The 19,130-nt window shown below is 43.0% G+C and overlaps 1 protein-coding gene across 6 annotated transcripts in view; it reads right to left on the bottom strand.

Moving 5' to 3' along the window:
• LOC103177698 (nuclear factor 1 B-type) overlaps positions 1 to 10,815 on the bottom strand; it is a 182,769-nt gene extending 171,954 nt beyond the window's left edge. For 3 of the 6 annotated variants that reach the window (XM_007891994.2, XM_007891997.2, XM_042332354.1), the window contains exon 1: positions 4,721 to 4,859. In XM_007891994.2, the coding sequence (XP_007890185.1) occupies positions 4,721 to 4,750 (30 nt within the window). In that variant the 5' untranslated portion in view covers positions 4,751 to 4,859. Of the gene's footprint in view, positions 1 to 4,717; positions 4,860 to 9,674; positions 9,842 to 10,737 lie in introns of those variants that run through there. The other 3 variants (XM_042332364.1, XM_042332358.1, XM_007891993.2) reach the window with 3 other exon arrangements.
• Between the last annotated feature and the right edge of the window lie 8,315 nt (positions 10,816 to 19,130).

The raw sequence follows: 19,130 nt of genomic DNA, 5'->3' as shown, positions 1-19,130 counted from the left end.
TATGAATTTGCCAAAATCAACACAATAAGCCACTGAAAGAGTTAAGCCACAAACTTCTTTTTGCATGAATAGCAGCTCTGTTCTGGGTAACCGCAGCCCAGGATAAAACGCTGCAGCTCCTCGCCCTTACTGCCATTGTTTGCTTTTCAAACTATCCATTTACAGGAAACTTAGGTTTGAAGCCAGGTGCAGAAAAATATAAAATGTAAAAAAAAAGTTGCTTTTTCCCATACTTTAATGCGTTTACGATAGCAGAAAAATATTTTTCGGGCAGCCTTGGAATTTTCTGTGCAGAGAGCTTAGCAACCATAGTGAGAGCGTGGCGGGAGCACCCGATGCAGGTCTTTGTGAATTAAAAACTTAAAAGCAAGGTTTCAAAAATCTTTTCCATTGCAAAGGAGAAATCACTCGTGATCCCCTCCCCGCACCCCAAAAAAACCTAACACCTTTTTTGTCTTTAGTAATTTTAGATACAAGTCAACGTGTTGGTTTCGCAATTGCAGCAATAAATTGGAACCACTTCACTTAACCTTTGCACACTCTCTTCATGTACAGTACTTGAGAAACCACTTGCACACCAAATTGTTCTAATGCCAAGCAAACCAGCTCATGAAAACCAATTCCAAAAGTGAAGAGAAAATGATGCGGAATTTCCGTTCGAACAATTTTTTTCTGAAATGAAAGCAATTTACTATAAGAATTTTGTGCCAAATGAAAAGTTGTAATTGACTTTTACCCTATCTTTTAAGTTACTATTAAGATCTGAATTACCGCTGATTTTTATTGTAACATTTAAAGACTCTGCAATAATAACCGTATGGGCAGGAGATGTTGGGATATTTTTCCTGGTGGGCGCCACGGAGTGGAAACCAAACCGCAGAATGATTAAAAATATTAAAGGCATTAAATTAAGTTTTATTTTCCTAATTCCGAGACAAGAAAAAAATCCAGAATTATAGACCAACAACCTCTGCAACCTCTCTGTGAAAAATACAAATTCTTTCGTACACGAAATTACCGCAAAGACAATTTAAAGCTATTTGAAGCAACGGGCAAATCCGTTCGGCTGAAAATACCAGCCCCAAAATAAAAGGGCGCAACTATCTTTTCTGTTTCGCTGATTGCGGGCAGCACACTTAGTATTGTGCTGTGAGTCCGCACAACTTTTCTTTTCCAAGCCAAACACAATTTTATAGTTTTGTTCCTGCCCGTCCACCATCTGGCTTTAGATTGCCAGAATAAAGTCAATGTAGCTGCACTCAGTTATTTTAATTGGGGGTATGCCATTGCCAGCCATTTGCGGAACTGTTTGGAAATACATTTAAACTGTAAACTGACCATTTTAAATTAAACCCACAAACTGCAACTTTCAAATGGATGTTCTTTGAGAATTGGAGCAAATATGACAGGCAACTTCGAAATGCTCCAAAAATATCATGTCAACAGTTTGGAGATCTTTTATGTCCTTGGTAGATTCATTTGATTTTCCTAGGTTTCTTCCTATAGCAAATTTGGCATTGCTCAGAAATTTATTTTTATTTTAAGGCGTTTAGATATTTGGCAGAACAAACTGCAACTGAGCACAGATCTATGTATGCAACTTGATTCACATATTTTTTCAAGAAAATAAGGCCATTTAGTAATTCCAATATATTAATTTTTTTAAATTTAAATAAAGTTTCAACACACTCAATTCAATTATAATTTTTAAAAGCTTAAAGCGCGCAATCCCGTTGTCAATGAGCACAGTATTCTAAGGTCTCTGATCTAATGAAACCAAACTTTGGCTTTGATACCATCATTCGCAAATGGGTAAATGTAGTCTCCAGTTATATTTGCAACTATCAGTTAAAAACTTTGAAACTTCCAGAGTCTAAATAAAACACCTTACATTTAAATTCTAGTGAATTTGTTGCATTGTCGAAAATAATAATTTTCATGTTTGTTATTAAATATCATTACAATTTAATGAACATCAAAATGATTTATTTTTAAATAAGCTACAGGAAGAATGAAAATATACAAAAAAAATCATTTTAAGTCGTAAATTGTTTGTGTTGATTGGCACATGCGGAGCCCTGAAATATAACAAAGCACGCCTTTCTCGATTACTGAATAAATATTAAAAGCAGCAATATTAGCGAATATCACCTGCGAGATCGATCTGTGCATGATCCCCAAATTCAGTCTGAATTTGTTTTTAAACAGGAAACATTTGTGAGTCTCAACAAATAAAATACCTACAAAACTTTTATTGTCCCAAATTATTTCAAAAGCGGCCATCAAAGTACATAAATTCTTCAACTGTATTTCGCTATTTATCTCAACGACCTGTTCTGTCAATTGTTATCTGACAGCTTTTCCCCCTAAAATATTTCAAGCTGCGTTTTATATTGCTGCATTTTTGCAGAAAAAAACAACCTATCTTCCTTTAATCTTTTCATGACGCCAAACAAAACAGAAAGAAGGAAATACAAAAGCGTTAGAAAAACAAGTGTATGGCTGTTCTCAATTATGAAAACCACATCATTTTTTCATCTTCATGCTCAATTCATACAGTTAACACGCCTTCCCTTCAATTTGTTTTCAGCTAAAAACGTGGTCAGCACTTTGTGTTCAGTTTCCCAATCGACTATTTGTAAACCAAAAGGTATGCATTTCACTAACCGCATATAACTGTAATTAATAAAAAGCTACCTTTCCTGGACTTTCTCCAGCTGTTAGTTTTAGTAATTAGGAATTCTTTGAATGCTGCAAACTTCGATTGCGGTCATTTTAATTGATAGATGTAGGATGGAAACCAGAATTCGATACATAAATTTACAGGATGATAATTTTGCCAAATGGCTTTTCCTCATTTATGCAATTTATTTTGCGCCATTAAACATCAAACAACTATAAAATAAGGACAAAATGTAACAAAGTAAAGTAAATCAATAGCAGTCCAATAAATATAGAATTTAGCTCATTGTTTACGGTTCAGTTTAATGCGCTTTTTCATTTCTGGTTTCATCCAAAATAATACAGTTTGAAAGCCAAGGTCTCATTCTTTTTTTCCCAGAATGGAGCTTAATTTACGTTTACCTGTCTAAACAGGATTTTAAAGATATTTGTATTTATAGCAACTAATTTTTTTTAAATTTCAACTATATGAATGTCACGCTCAAAAAATGCCGATAGTGCAGAATGATTCCGCTCTCATTTCTCAACTTTCAATGCAATTTTTAAATTTTGTGAGGCATACAAACTCAAAACAGAGAAGTTTACTTTAAATAGCGACGAAAACAATTCAAAGATTTTATCCCATCCATTAACAGTGGGTCAGGGGTAATTTTTAAAAGAAAAAGTACATCGCTTTTTTAAATTCTAATTCCTTCATATGACTATAACAATCTTCTTCGCCTACAATCAAGTGTGATTATTTTTATCCCAACGACAATTTTTTTTCTGACCAAAACAAATATAAAAAAACAAATATTTGTCCTTTCAAACGGATGACTGTACAGTCCAGTATTTATTTGAATGTCTGATATAAACCTTGGCGGAAAACAGCCTCAATTATCTTACGCAGAAATATAAATCGTAATCATCAGTCTCGTTCACCTAAAGTGGAAAACTCTATTGCAATGCTCGAATCAAATTAATTTAAATCAATTGAAAAGGAATAAGTGGACAAACATTTTAGGAAAAAAGTGACTGTTAAAGAAATCCTTTTATAAATTTGTGAACTTGGGTTCTGCATTGGTTACCAGTTAAGAAATATGATTTCACCTGAAATTGTTACATATAAATAAGTTTTACAGGTCTTTTGCAAAACTAACTTGTTCAACTAATCCTGCAAGGTTCTTCGTTACATAAATCCCCAGCACGAAATCCCCAAAACAAATTGAAGAAACTTACAAAAAATGCATTGTATTGCGTGTTTTTTTTTAAAAAGTACATGGAGCCAGATTTGCTATTTACTGGTTAAGCTGAAGTCAATTTATATATTTAGTCAAATTAATGGCAGTAAAAACAGCAATGCTTTTCCTATCCATTCCACAATTGCATCCAGCCGTTGCCTTAATGGTAATTATTAAAAAAAAACTTTCGGACGAAGCTATCAAATAGCCACAACATGGATCTCAAAGTTTGAAGGGGGGGGAATAAAATCATAAGAGCTCTAAAATACATGTCGGTGGCTACTGTGGGCAGTTATCACACAACACACACACACACATTCTCGCACTGAAGTCCTCAGTGTCACTCAGGGCTACAGTAGCACAGTACACAAGAGGCAAAACCAGAGGGAGAGGGAGAGGGAGAGTGGCTTTCCAGGTCCTGGGAAGCAGCAAATGCGAGGATTGTTATACAGAGTGATGTGCAGTGTTAGTTTGCTCCACTTCTCCTCTTCCTCTTTAAACTTGGAAATCAGACAGACAGACACACAGACAGACAGACACACACAGACAGACACACACACAGACAGACACCAACAGATTTGCTCTCTCTGCTATCGGGTTTAACAGTCCTGTGAAGCACCCACACACCCCCACCCCCCCCACACCCCCCCCCCACACACACACCCACCCACACCCCCACACCCCCTTTTCATGTTGCAACGCAAGAGCTCACAAGAAAATAAAAAGTAAAGTGCGGGAGGGAGGGAGGGAGGGAGGGAAAGAGACAGAGAGAGACAGAGAGAGAAAGATCCAAAGCGTATTAAAAAAAATACAACTACCTGAGTGAGACAAATGGGAGAATACATCATCGCGGCGCCACAACCAGATAACAACCAACAGTAACTCCAGCAGCAAAATATATATATTCTGGTGTTTGTTTTTTAGACGGATCTGAGCAACTCGTTATCCATTCATTGGGAACTCAGCGAATAAATGCGAGAGAGTCGGGGAGGGAGGGAGGGAGGGAGGGAGTGGGGTGGGGGGGGGGGTTGTTGGCGCCTAAAGATCCTGTGGGCAGGTATCCCGAGGGTGGGGGTCCGGGCTTGGCAATCCCTCTCCCTCACTCACACACTCACACACACACACTGCAGCACTATAGGATGGTGCACGATACGACGTTGCACGGTACCCCCCCCCCCCCTCCCCACACACACACACACACACACACACACACCCTCCCCACTCCGATCGCGCCTGAGGTTCAAGTCCAAGTGCTTCCAGTCCAGCAGTAAACCAGGCAAAACTTTCGATGCAATGCGTTAAAAAGCGACGCAGGGCAGAGGAGGGGAGGGCAGGGCAGGGAGGGCAGGGCAGGGAGGGCAGCTCCTGGGGCTGGCAACGGGATGCGAGGCACCAGGTGGATAAGAAAGTGCCGCTTGGCGTCTCCGGCACTGGGTGCTGTGGTGGTGGGTGGGGGGTGGGTGTGGGGTGGGGGGGGGGTGGGAAAAAAAAGGTGACTGTGTGTGCACCTTCGAGGAGCGATCTACAGGGTTTGGGAGATATTACAGATTTCTTATTTATCTCTCTCTCTCTCACACACACACACACACACACACAGACACTCTCTCTCTCTGTCTCTCTGTGGCTCCTTCAGTCGTCTCCTCCTCTCACACACCACACATACGCACTCCGATCCACCAACCCCTGATCTGCTGCTCTGTTAAAAAAAAAAGAGGGGGAACTGGAGAGAGAGAGAGAGAGAGAGAGGCAGAGAAGCAGAGACTGCTTATGCAAAAAAAATCACTCCTTTTTTTTTCGAGGTGGGGGGGGGGGGGGCAAAAGCTGCCGAGGTGTTGTGTCATTTTACAAACTGGAGACTCTGACCAACCCCTGGCGTTGGAGACAAAATGGAAAATTCCCCAGATTTCGCCAAGACACCAGCAGAAACCTCCTCAAACGTTGCAAGTCCATTGCAACTTGCACCAAAGCAGCATCTCGTCTTCCGACAGCGAAGTTGGACAGATTTCTCCAAAGAAAAACGCAGATTTTTTTTTTTTTTTTGGGGGGGGGGGGGTGGGGGGCTGCTGGTGGTGGTGGGGGGGGGGGGGGGGCGCGGAGGTTCACCAGCACTTGGCAAATATTTTAGCATCCGAAATGCTAAAACCTGGCGCTCTGCAAACTTTTGCACATTCTTTGAAAGTTTTCTATACACACAGAGAGAGAGAGAAAGAGAGAGACACACACACACACACACGCAACTTTTCAGTGCTATTGAGGGTCTGTGCGGGGATCCACCCGCACTGCAAAATTGCAAGTGGTTTATCGGGAATAATTATAGTTCAGTGACTAGAGCTAATCCCGAAGAACAGACCATCTGCATTTTTGCTCCCGTTTTCCTGCCGCGTTTAATTAATATTTGCAGTGTGTTCTCACCCAGATCGCTTTCTCACCAAAATCCAATCATTGCCTTGCGATCAACTGAAAGATATTTAATACAGATTTCTACCGATCCTAGAGAAGCAGGTGGGGGGGGGGGGGGGGGGGGGGGGGAGAATATAGTGAGGTACAGACGATCCCCTTAACTTTCCAAGACACAGTCTGGGGGAGGCGACAGTTTTGTTTGCTTTTTTCAGGAATAGGGTTAATAATAATTCAGTGGGATTGTTTTGCAGAGTTATATAGATAGATGGTCTATATATAGGTAGACAGTCGCTTTCTGCCCTTGTCTCTGCTGGCTCAGATAATATTTCGCCAACAATTTGCTCTCTCTTCCCCCAATCCCACTATCCACAAGGTTTATAGGCAATCGCCAGAGAGAGCAAAATAACCAAAATAAAATTCCATCCATTTTTCAGGTCAAAGTTTCAATTTTTTTTTTCTTTTTTCAAAACAGAAAGGTCATTTTACTGCACAGGTCGTCTCTGCTGCAGAATGTCAGGCAGAATGTAATCTGCAAATTATGTGCGGGAAGGGAGATAGATCCATTCACATCCTTAACCTTGTAAAATACAGTAAAAAATAATGGTACTTACAAGGGCGTAGATACCTTGAAATCGATCTTGTTGCATTTTGGCGCCCTTTTTAATCGCTATAATGTAAATTTAGAGGGTAAAAACTGTACAGCATTATGCACTTCAAGGCGAGCACAAACTAACGCGACTCTTAACTTCGGGCGTGTTAAAGTCAAGTAAATGTGTTTCTACATTCGCTACGTTTGGTAATGCGATTATATAACTCTCTTTGCTGAAAGGAGTTTCCAACCTTCTTGCAATGCAGTTAAAGCAGTCGCTGCCCCACACGCACAGCAGAGCTGTCATTGAACAGCTAATGTTTCAGGAGATCAGTGTACCTTTTACCTAAATCGGTTTAATTATTAACAAAAGCAAAGAACGCATATTGTAATTTAATTTTATTCCTAAGAGTGCACCTGTTTGAATAGCTGTTGAGGCCGTTTTTTATAGCCAAATGCAGGAATACCCAGGATTTAGATCCTGTATGTTTTACCGACTTAATTCTTTGAGGTTCTGGTTGCAACCTGCACTGATCCAACACTGCACTGAACGTGGCGGTGGTGGTGGTGGTGGGGGGGGGAGAAAGGAAGGAAATATGCAGTAACAATTCTGGCAGCTCATGATAGGAACTGTGTATGTTCTCAAACTTTGTTTTCCTTTGGATTTAGGAAACGGGATGTTGTACAAATCTGCATTAACTTGCTCAGCTGGACAGGATCCCACAGCGAACCAGCGCGCTAACAAAAGTTAAACTTTAACATATGTTCCCCCCAGCGCAAGTTATGTCCAGACACAGAGCTGTGCAGTGCACCGTTTGGGTGCAACTCCCTTTTTTTTTATTATGATTATTATTATTATTATTATTTAAAAAAAAAGGATCAAACGCTTTCTCTCCCTGGATTCCTTTCCTGATCTTTTGCAACAAAAAAAAAGGGCCAGAAGGCGAGTCACCCAATTGCAATGCACTTCGGAGCGACTGTTATTTACGGTTCTGGATGCGTTCAGGACACGTTTATAAGAGTTCCTCCTCTCCCCTCCCTCCCTCCCTCCTCCCTCCCTCCCTCCCTCCTCGCTTTCCCTCCTCTTTGGCGCCCTTCCTCTGCCGATCCGTGTGCTGCACATCCCCAGATCGCTGCAGACTTTCTCGCCACTTCTCTCAAGTTCAACGGCAGCAAAACAGCAGCAAAAAGTTGGCCCTATTCGCAGTCCTGTGCATTCCGATCACGCCACATCGGCATGTGGTGTCTAACTCCCACCTTAGCCCCCCCCCCCCCCCCAAACCCCCTCCCACACACACACACACACACACACACACAGCACTGTACTGTATTAATAACGCAACCTCTTAGATAGGTATAGAACGGGAGGGGGGGGGGATTATACACAGATGAAAGGGAAATCGAGACAAAAAAGTGAGGCAAGGAAAATGATGGGGAGGGGGTTGGGGGGTGGGGGGGGAGAGAATAGTAGCACGAAAAAAAAGGATACTAAGAGAGGAAGAAATTGCACATGGAAATAGGAATAGGAACAAACCAGGGAGGGCAGGAGAGAGGAAAAGTCATGCAATGGGGATAAATGAAACGGGTGGGGGGGTGGGGGGGTGGGGGTGGAGTGGGGAGGAGAGGAGAAGAGGACTGCAGTGTCTGCTTTCACCCGACATATCGTTGCCATCAATCTGGAATTTCTTGTGGAGCTGTCGAGCCAAATCAGAGGAAGAAGAGGAAGAGAGAGAGAGAGAGAGAGAGAGAGAGGGAGAGAAGGGAATGGGTGGTGGGGGGGGGGGGGGGGGGGGATCTGAAAGTAGGGAGATCTGCCAACTCAGCGTTTTCTTGGACGCAACACCAAACACTACTGATTCATTGCTGGCATTAAAAACAAATCTGATAGCAGCGTGACCTACATCGGGTGGGGTGGGGGGGGGGTGGGAGGGGGGGATGGGAGGGGGAGCTGGGGATTGCAGACACAAAACAATCCAATACTATCACCAAAAATAAAATAAAATAGCCCTGAAATAAATGCAAAGTGAAAACAGCCTTTGGAGGGGCCGGAGCATTGCAGCCAAGGCATCAAGCTGATGAAATAACACAATATATATATATATGTGTGTATGTATATATATATATATATATATATAGATAGAGAGATAAATAATAGATTAGTTTTTAAAACACATACCATTGCACAATGTTGCAAATAAAATATACTGATTGTGCACTGTGTGCCTTTACGGCGGCTTTAACGCTTCATATTGCCTCCTCAAGTTCAAAGTGAGCTTCTGCAAAACTGCTTAAAAATAAAAGGCTTTTTTTTTTGTTTCCCCCCCACCCCCACTCCCCCCCTTTTTCTCTCTCTCTCTCTCTCGAAGTGGCCTTTGCAAACCGGAAGCGATACCTCGACTTCGTTTTTGAAAAAAGAAAACAGCGGCAAAGTCAAAGTCAGGCAGTTTGCCCTTGTCAGGGCTGCCCCCCTCCCCCCCTCCTCCCTCCCTCCCTCCCTCTCCCTCTCTCCTTTTCTCTTCCTCTTTCTGCTGGAATCCTGTACTTGGCTGTGATTTTGACTCTGTTCCAGGAGGTTGGGCGGTGAGTGGGAGCACTGCCCCCCCTCCTCTCCCCTGACACTCACTGCTTCTGTGCTGCTTTCTTTCTCTCTTTCCCTCTCCCTCTCTCTCTCTCTCTCGTAGCCTTTCTGTCTGTCGCTGCGTTGTCCCCCCCCCTCTCTCTGTCTTTTGTCTGTCCCCCCCCCTCTCCCTCTCCCTCTCCCTCTCCTCCACACTCACACAAACCTCTCGGTACTTTCGTTCTGTGAATGTTATGTTCATCTGTTTCGCTGTCGGTGTTTGATCTCTCGCTTTCTGTCTGTGTTTGACATTCTTCCTCTCTCTCCCCACTATATGTGCCAATGCCCCGTGTTCAGTCTGTTTGTCTGTCTGTCCCTCTGTCTGTCTGTCTGTCTGTCTGACCTCTGTCTGTCTGTCCCTCTGTCTGTCCCACTGTCTGTCTGTCTGTCTGTCCCACTGTCTGTCTGTCTGTCTCTGTCTGTCCCACTGTCTGTCTGTCTGCCTCTCCCTCTGTCTGTCCCTCTGTCTGTCTGTCTCTCTGTTTCTCTGTCTGTCTGTCTGTCTGCCTCTATGTCTGTCTCTCTCTATGTCTGTCTGTCTCTCTGTCCCTCCCTATCTGTCACTAACTTTCAGTTCTCCTGTGCTGTGCCCCTTTCTCTCTCTCTCTATCATACACTATATGTACAGTACTGTGTGTGTTTCTCTCTCTCTCTATCTATATCTGTCTGTCTATCTGTCTGTCTGTCTGTCTGTCTATCTATCCAACTATCTAATATACTGGGTGTGCCTTTCTCTCCCTCTGAGATATATACATTTAATATTATATACGGTTTCTCTCTCTATATATATTATATACTATGTGTGTTCCCCATATCTAACTGTATATACACCGTATATATATTATATACTGTATGTATCCCCCCTCTCTATATATATACATACATAGTGTGCATATATATATATAATATACTGTAAGTGCCCGACTTTTTTGTGTGTCACTATCTGTATGTGCACTTTCTCTCTCCCTGTCAATAACGCCCCCCCCTCCCCCCCTCCCCCCTCCCCGGGTCAGTCAGCCCCTTGTTGCCAGGCCGCTGTGTGGCTGAGGCAGGAGGGGAGGGGAGGGAGGGAGGGAGGGGGTGAGTGAGTCAGTGAGTGGCTCGGGGAGAGGTTGCTGCGCTGTTGGCCGAGATCCCTGGCGTTTTCTCTCGCTGTTTCACATTCCCACAGCAGCAGCAGCAGCAGCAGCCCCCCCCTCCCCCCCACCCCCCCCCATTAACATACCCACCTCCGCCTCCGCACCAATGAAGAACGCGGTCACCCCGGTGTGCAGACTGCAGCCGGGGCGCTGCCTCTGCCCACCGGCTTGAATGCAGCAGAGAGAGGGAGGGAGGGATGGATGGATGGAGGGATGGAGAGAGAGAGAGAGAGAACTCGAGGGCTATTTAAAGTTGGGCTGCACACAGCGAAAAAAAAATAACAGCACAGATAACGATCCAGTTACTGCAATATCAAACCCAAAATATTACTGTTACTACTAAAAGATGAACACACACTCACTCCCCTCTCCCCCCCCCCCCTTTGCTCTGCCTGGTTTAATAGAAGGCGTTTGTTTCAACGCTGCTGCATCATATCATCTCGATTTTTAGCAAAAAGCACACTTACTAAAGCCAACAGAGGAGGCAGTCCTCTCTGCCTTGCAGTCACCGCTGGGATAGCTCCATCCGAGCATTGATTCGAGGTGTACATGTGCGAAAAGCAGTTTCCAACCACTTCTGTTTTGAAATAGGTACAGACATTGTACCCCCGTACATACACGTGGGTGTGATTTGCATCAAAGGAAGTGTTTTCCATCAGGTTGGGTTTGGGTTGAAGGTGATTTAGAGGAATCCAGCTTTGGTTGGTATCTGCATCTCCAAGAAGAAAATGATATGTCACCGAGGTCATCTATTAGGAAATGTATTGGATTATAAGTATTTTTGATGTAATGAGAGTTCAGAGCATCCATGGTGAATCTCCACTGTTGTTTCCTGGTCCATAAAGGATGCTTTGAAAAGTGACCACAGGAGACGAACTACTGGTTTATTTGCGATAATAATAAATAATGACCTTGAAGTTGAAATGGTGCCTTTCACATCAGGAGGATGTCTTAAAGTGTTTCATGGGATTTACCGGAAAGAGTATAAAAAGGACGGTATATTTTGTAGGCAAATGCAACAAATAATGGGATTCCTTAACAAAGATACCGAGATGCATAAAAGTAAACTCTTTCCAGAAAATGGGAATAAGTCACATTGACATAGCACCCTGCTCCAACATGATCCACTTTTGAAGTGGAGTTTTCTGCAGAAATTCCATAGATATTCTGGGCACTCATTGCTGCTATAACAGATTCCTTGCTGGTTCCCAAGGTAGATCTGCAGGGTATCCCATTCCACGGATGTTATTCAGTGGATTGGGCTGCCTCTCATGGAAGTTTGTTTTTACATTGCACAAAGATTAACCTACTGCAAAATGTTGAAAATTATTGTTAACGAGCTCTGAAAGTTTGATGGCATCAAATTAGAAGCAAACATGTTTAGCAACAATCAGGACTTGTATTATTTTAGTGCTGAAACGTCTGAAATTATTGTCAACTGACTTTCGGAGGCAGGCAAGTGCAGCAAACATTGTCCATGCAATGATGGCCCACAAAAACTATGAGATGAATGATGCATTATCTGGGGGTTGTTACACAGGACACCAGGAGAAACTCCCTTCTCTTTTTAAGTAGATGTTTAACATCCACCTGAAGAGCAGGTAGACAATGTAAAGCCTCGTCCCTTGTGCAGTGCCTCCAGCAATGCAGCACTCCCCCAGTTATGCTCTGAATTGTCAGCTTGGACTGTGAAATCAAGACCCAATGGAATTTGAACCCACAAACTTTTGACTCAGGGGTGAGAGTGCTACCATCTGAGCCAACCCAAGGACGTGTTCTACTAAATTAAAAATACTGGTGCTCTATAGCTCAAAATATTAAATGCATCTCGTGATAACAATTGAATGGAATTTCAAAGCCAAATTGAATTTGCTTTAAAATAACAACAACATTACATTTTTATAGTGTCTTTCACATCGGGAGGATGTCCCAAGGCACTGGACAGTCAGTGTATCGGACCCGAGCTGGGGGTCGGGATTGGGAAGGGTGAAGGGCAGGTGGGGAAGCAGGATGTCGAAAGCATGGTCGAAAAGGAGGGTCTTGAGATGGGTCTTGAAGAAGTCAAGGGAGAGGGCATGGCGGAGGGACTGCGGGATGGAGTTCCAGAGGGTGGGGCAGAGTGGAAGAAGGTCTGCCCGCCAACAGTGGGGTGGGTGAGTCAGAGGGCATGAAGAAGGCCGGAGCCCGCTGAGCGAAAGGAGCGGGCAGGATGGTAGGGGGTTAGGAGGTCTCAGAGGTAGTGCAAAGCGAGGCCATGGAGTTCTTTGAAGGTGAGGACCAGGATCTTCAACTGTATCCTCTGTGTGATGGGAAGCCAGTGGAGTCAGGCAAGGATGGTGGTGATCGGGTCACGGAGCCTGGCATGGGACAGGACACGTGCTGTAGAGTTCTGGATGATCTGCAGCCTATGGAGGTAGGAGTTGGGGAGGCCGACATGCAGTGAGTTTGGATAATCAAGCCTCGATGTAATGAAAGCATGTATGAGGATTTGGGCGGCCTGTGGTGTGAGACAGTCAGAGCCGGGCGATGCTGCGGAGGTGGGGGAAGGCAGAGCGGATCATGGCACAAATGTGGGATAGGAGGGATAGTTGAGCAAGATGCCAAGCTTCCAGACTGGCTTAGTAAGGTAGTGTGTGCATCCATGGATGGTAATGCCTTCAGTGCCTGATGTATGGAGGTGCGTTCAGGGGAGCCCTCAGTTTTCTTGACGTTCAACTGTAGCAAGTTAGCTCTCATCCAGGACTTGATGTCTGACAGACATTCTGTCAGGGCAGCAGTGGTCCTGGAGTCAATAGTGGAGGCCGAGAGGTACAGTCGGGTGTCATCCGCATACATGTGGAAGCTGACATCTTGTCTGCGGATGATGTCACCAAGAGGGAGCATATAGATATTGAAGAGGAGGGGACCAAGGACAGAGCCTGAATAACGCTGCAAGAGATGGTGCGGGGACTAGAGGAGAAATCGTTTGTTGAGATGAAGTGGAGGCAGTGTGAGAGGTACGATCTGAACCATTCAAGGCAGAATCGTGAAGGTTAAAGTGAGAGGAGAAGCAGTAGATGAGGATAGAGCTGTCAATAGTGTTGAAGGCAGCAGAGACGTCAAGGAGGATAAGGAGGCAGGGGGATCCCTGGTTGCAGATGGACAGAATGCCATTTGTCACTTTGACCAGGGCTGTTTCTGTGCTGTGGGTGGCACGGAAACCCAATTGGAGGGGTTCGTGAAGGCAGTGGCAGGAGAGGAAGGAGCAAAAGTGGGAAGCAGTGACTCATTCCAGGACCTTGGAGAGGAAAGGAAGGTTGGAGATGGGGTCGTAGTTTGAGAGCAGGAATGGGTCCAGGGATGTTTTTTTAAGGATAGAAGTGATGACAGTCATTTGTAAAGGGGTGGGAATGGTACCAGTGGACAGGGAGAGGTCAATGATGTCTGTGAATAGAGGGGTAAGGAGGTGAGACTGGGAGGTAAGGAGAGGGGTAGGGATGGGGTCGAGGGAGCAGGTGGTCGGTTTCATGCGGATTATAGTGTTGGTGAGAGAGGAGTGGTAGACAGATTCAAAGGTGTGGAGGGAGGGATGGGTAGGGGCCGGGGTGCGAGGGAGAGATGGGGAGAAGATAGTGGTCGGAGGACGGAGGCAGCTGAGCAGATCCCCTCGACTTAAGATTCAAGGAAGTCCAGCATCACCTCACAGTTGGCATTTGAGGTGAGCCGTGAGAGTGTGGGCGGAGGAGCTGGTTGGTGATGGAGAAGAGGAGCCTGGGGTTGCCCTTGGCCTCCAAGATTGTCTTGGAGTAGAACTATGATTTAGCAGAGGCTGGGGCAGAGCGGTAAGATTGGCTTAATCAGTAACCCTTTATATTTTGATTTCAAGTAGGTAGAGAGACAAAATATCCCTCTCTGTATGTGCTCCACCTTACCATGTTCCACATCATACCATTGCTCAAGTTCCTCAGCTTATTCACTTCACGCGTGTGTACAAGACATTACTGCACACAAATTTTAGGCTGCGTTTGGCTACAAAATACACAAATATTACACCTATGAAGTGGAGTCCTGTAGGTCGTGGTTAGACCACTTGTCTTGCAAGCAAGAGGACCTGTGTTTGATTCCCGGGCAAGACAAATCCTTAGACAAGTTTCCTTATTCCACATACCTCGGTTTACCCAGCAGTAAAGTAGGAATCAGGTTGTGAGTTGATTGGCAGATTGCTTTCCGCAGGTAATAATCCCTCAAATTAAAACGTGGTCACTCAATCCACAACTGTTTGTGGGGCAATGACGTGTGCAATTGGCTGCCGCATTTTGCCCACAAAATTTACAGTCAATTCACTTTACAATATATTCCGTGAAGTGCTTTAAGACGTCTCAACGATGTGATAAGGCAGTATATCAAATGTAAGGATTACTATTATATTTTATTATTATTTATTATTTGAGATCTTCTGATGTGAAAGGTGCTGTATGAAATACAAGGATTATTATTATTGTTAGTGTAACTCTATTTCATCTTCAGACTACACCTACTATGTTTATTTTGCTGTGACAGTAACCTCTTCTGCAAGTGCCACATGCTGATAGCAAGGCTACAAACCATCATTCAGGAGTTCTTCAGTGAGGCAGCAAAGTGCACATAAAGGACAGTGACACACATCTGGTGTACATAATGCTCACAAAGAGCCAAATTATTGACAATTGATATTTTTGGATTGTACTCTTAAGGAAATTCTTACTAGTAATTAAATTTATTACACCTGGCACACAACCCATGAAGACAAAATAAACAGTTCTTCTGCCAGACTTTTAGCAGCAGTTTACCACAAGTAGATTTGCATCTCTGACATTTTGGTCAGGAAAGAGTTTAGCAGTGGAAAGAAGGAGGAAAGGTAATGCTGCAAGCAATTACTTGAAAAATTCTAGATTCTAGCAGTATGCTACAGTACACAGTATTTATTGTGGTAACGGGAATAGCATGATGCAAGTTAGGCAATTTAGACACAATTATGCTACATGAAATTAGATTGGTGGAAAAGCAGACTGCTCCCACAACTTAAAAATTGTGATTCGGATATTTGTGAAACTGGGACATTGGCACCTAATGTGCAACAATTTCTAGTGAGTTTCCTTAATACGGAATCGGAATTGGATGCTCTGTTACCTCCAAAACTTCCTCTGAGAATCTCTTTACTTTCTGGAACTCCATCTACTACTACGTCTCTTTCTGTCTTTCAGTCCTGCCTCAAATCTTACCTCCCCAAACATACCGAGAACCATCTCTTCTCCACCCGCGCCCCCTGCTCTGCACCCTGCCCATCCCTGTAAAGCTTTCCAAGATATGAACCTTCGTGAAAGCCTAATATGAATTAACGTAATTGGAAATACATTATGTCCATCACACCAACCTGTGGGAAGTCTGCCCCCAAAGTTGCTTTCGGTAGAGTGCAGGTTCCATTGTTTGGCATGATGTACTGCACTTTCAGGTTTCCTTATTATAGAATCTGATATAAATCAGCACATATTAGCTCCCAATAACAAGGAAAAGCATGCAATTACTGTACTTCATATTAATTAGATGAAATTTGTTTTGTTCAGACTATGCAAACTTTCCCAATAAATCAAAAAAGACACAGTTTCCTACAGCCCTGGCCCGGCCAGCGAGGTTAACCATGCTCGGAATAATTAATGATTCGACTGGCCTTCTCTGCACCACTGGATCAACATTCCAGAAAGGGGAAAATCACAGTTACTATTTCTGCTGACCTACCCTTTGTTGACCTTCCTAGATCTATGAAAGTAGCTCCCTTAGCAGGAAAACTCCTCAACAGGACACAATTACAACACCTGCTGGCACTGTTTATTTAGTGCTACTGGCCAACCTGTAAAGTCCATTCAGTGCTGACAGTAAAAAAGCTACAGTAGACAGTAAATCCAACAATATAAGAACTGTCTGTGAAAGCTTGCCTTTGTTATGCTAAATACAATATTAGGAGGATGTCTCAAAGCACCTCATAAGTGACTCGTAAACAAAGTGAATCATAAGTCTTTACTCTTAGGTCTTTATAAGATATGAACGTTTACACATATCAATTAAGTGTCAAAAACTTTTATGAACACAATGAAAGACATCTCCTGTAATAGCCTCACACTCTCTAGCGATGTTGTCTTTTAAAGAAGAAGAACATAATTAACAATAAAAAAAACTCAGACTAAGGACTTCTGATTAGCTCATATGGAGTGTAAACACCAGCTTGGTCTATTTGACTGACATGCTGGTTCCAGTGCTGTAGAGCCTATGTAATTGCATGACCATGTTGGCAGAGTTTATCCGATCCAAACAATAGAAATTGTTTGTTTCAAGACCCTGACAGTAGTCAGTAAAGAGAAAGCCACTACCAGACCATCCTAGTCTTTTTCCTTCCAGTGAAAATTGCTCGCAGTCCTTGAAAATGTACACAGGTAATTAAGCAAGAGGCTCCAGATTTCAGTTGGCAGTCTCTCAAGTCCACAGGCTACATTCTGAAACACATCTGCGATCATTTTTTCATCCTAATGACTCATTCTTAGCAACAATCACTTTGGTACAACCTTATATTCTAAAGTTTCCTTTTTATTTATTTTTTCCAGAAATGAGATACAAAGAAATTAACATATGCTACACTGTATATAGTGCAACTGTAAAGTTACAAACATATGCACTTAACAGCCCCTACAGTGGTTTACAACAGGCCTAATTCAGCCAGTATTTACTGGTCCTGAGCTCCAAAAGTTTCCTTCATATATATATTCATTGTCTGAGGAAAATGCATCCTCTATATTTCGTGATCTGTCTGTTTTGTTCTAATTTATCTAAACGCTGAGGTATCTCTAATATTACAATTAATACAAACTTTGAACCAAGGATTTTCAGCAAGCCAGAGTCTTCATTCCTGCCTCCTTATTTTTAAATTATCTTATTTATATTCAGCTGTCTGCAACAAACCTTTCAACTAAACTTCAATGGTACACAGGGCAGGCAAATGTGATCCCCTTTCTCTGATTTACTAATAGCTACTGCAGTAATGGTCCATAATTATTTTTGTTGATATTTCTTTATTTTCCAAATACAATAATACGACCATCAAAACATTACACAAATGGGAAGAGAGGCTCAGTTTGGAGATGAGAATCTTATTGGGTCAGCTCGAATAACCGCTAATTAATTCCTCAGAAAGCTTATGAGTTAGTATATCAAAAACAAACACATATACAGAATTACTTGAGTGGGATAAAGAGGTTGCCAGGGATGGGAAGTGGCTGCCTGGCTCAATATTGACCCCCCCAACCCCACACACACATACACACGCACACTGACAGTATTCTATGTCTGTGCAAAGAGAGGAGAATTCAAACAGACAAAATATACCAACCCAGAGGGACATTTTTTCTGATTTTTTTTACATAATGTTGTGCATCATTCTCTATGCCATGTATCTTGCCTGACCAACAGTTGGGCTGGAGACTGAGTCCCAAACATCTGCTAATGACTGAGCAGGCCAATAATAGGTGCATGAGTGCAATTTGAGTTGACCCTCTCTCCCTGTGGAGAGGTACCTACCTGATCTTCCCTCATCACCTCCACACAATGACAAACCTGCGATTGAGAAAATAACTGTGCAGAGAATTGCAAGTGTGAACCCATGTCCTATTGCTTCAGGACCATTCTCACTTTATAGCCTGGCCTGCATATCATTGCTAGCTCCCCCACCACCCCCTCCCCCCCCCCACCCCACCCCCTTGACAAACGTAGGGCGCCTTTCTTTGGAACTCATACCCCGAAAGCACTCTCCAGGCAACAAGAGTCCAATTAAAATCCTGGAATGAATTCTTGGCAGTTGTTCCATGGTTACCTTAGATAATTAAGCAATGTATATCAATTTGCATGCAAGAGGAATTATTTTTGTAGGTTCTTCTGCGAGTACGGTAAACTGAAACCATTGCTTTAGCCAAAAATAACTCTTTCAAGGGAACTGCGGAACACAAATCTTTGCTCTGCAGATTCACTGCCTTTAAGTAACACACCCACATGTTTTCTGCCAGATTAAATGTCAGAATCTGACAGACCAGAGCTGGTTCATGAATGACACTGAGAAAGTGTCTGGCTCACAAATCTAAATAAGATAGAGAACACAGGTTGAAGTTTGATTTAGAGCAATACTATCTGATTGTTATCCATAATTTTTATGCACATCTTTATTTCAGTGCCTCAAAAAATTGGTGTTACAAAGATTTTCACTTAGAATATGTTGAGCAACAAACAATTTGTTTTCCATTCAAGGAGCTCAATACATAAAATCATTGTCATATCACTACAGTGACAAATCTGTTAGTAAAGGTAGTGCATAACTATTTACAATTTGAATTTAGCACTTCCCACCCTATTGAATTGTAATGTAAATTCGGTAACAAATAAGTTGCTTTACGATTGCACAAAAGGACAACCTTGAAACACGCATG

The sequence above is a fragment of the Callorhinchus milii genome, unplaced genomic scaffold, assembly GCF_018977255.1.
Source record: "Callorhinchus milii isolate IMCB2004 unplaced genomic scaffold, IMCB_Cmil_1.0 Scaffold1, whole genome shotgun sequence".
Classification (NCBI taxonomy): Eukaryota; Metazoa; Chordata; class Chondrichthyes; order Chimaeriformes; family Callorhinchidae; genus Callorhinchus; species Callorhinchus milii.
The sequence above is the reverse complement of the archived record's forward strand: the minus strand, read 5'-3'. Positions and strand labels throughout refer to the sequence as shown.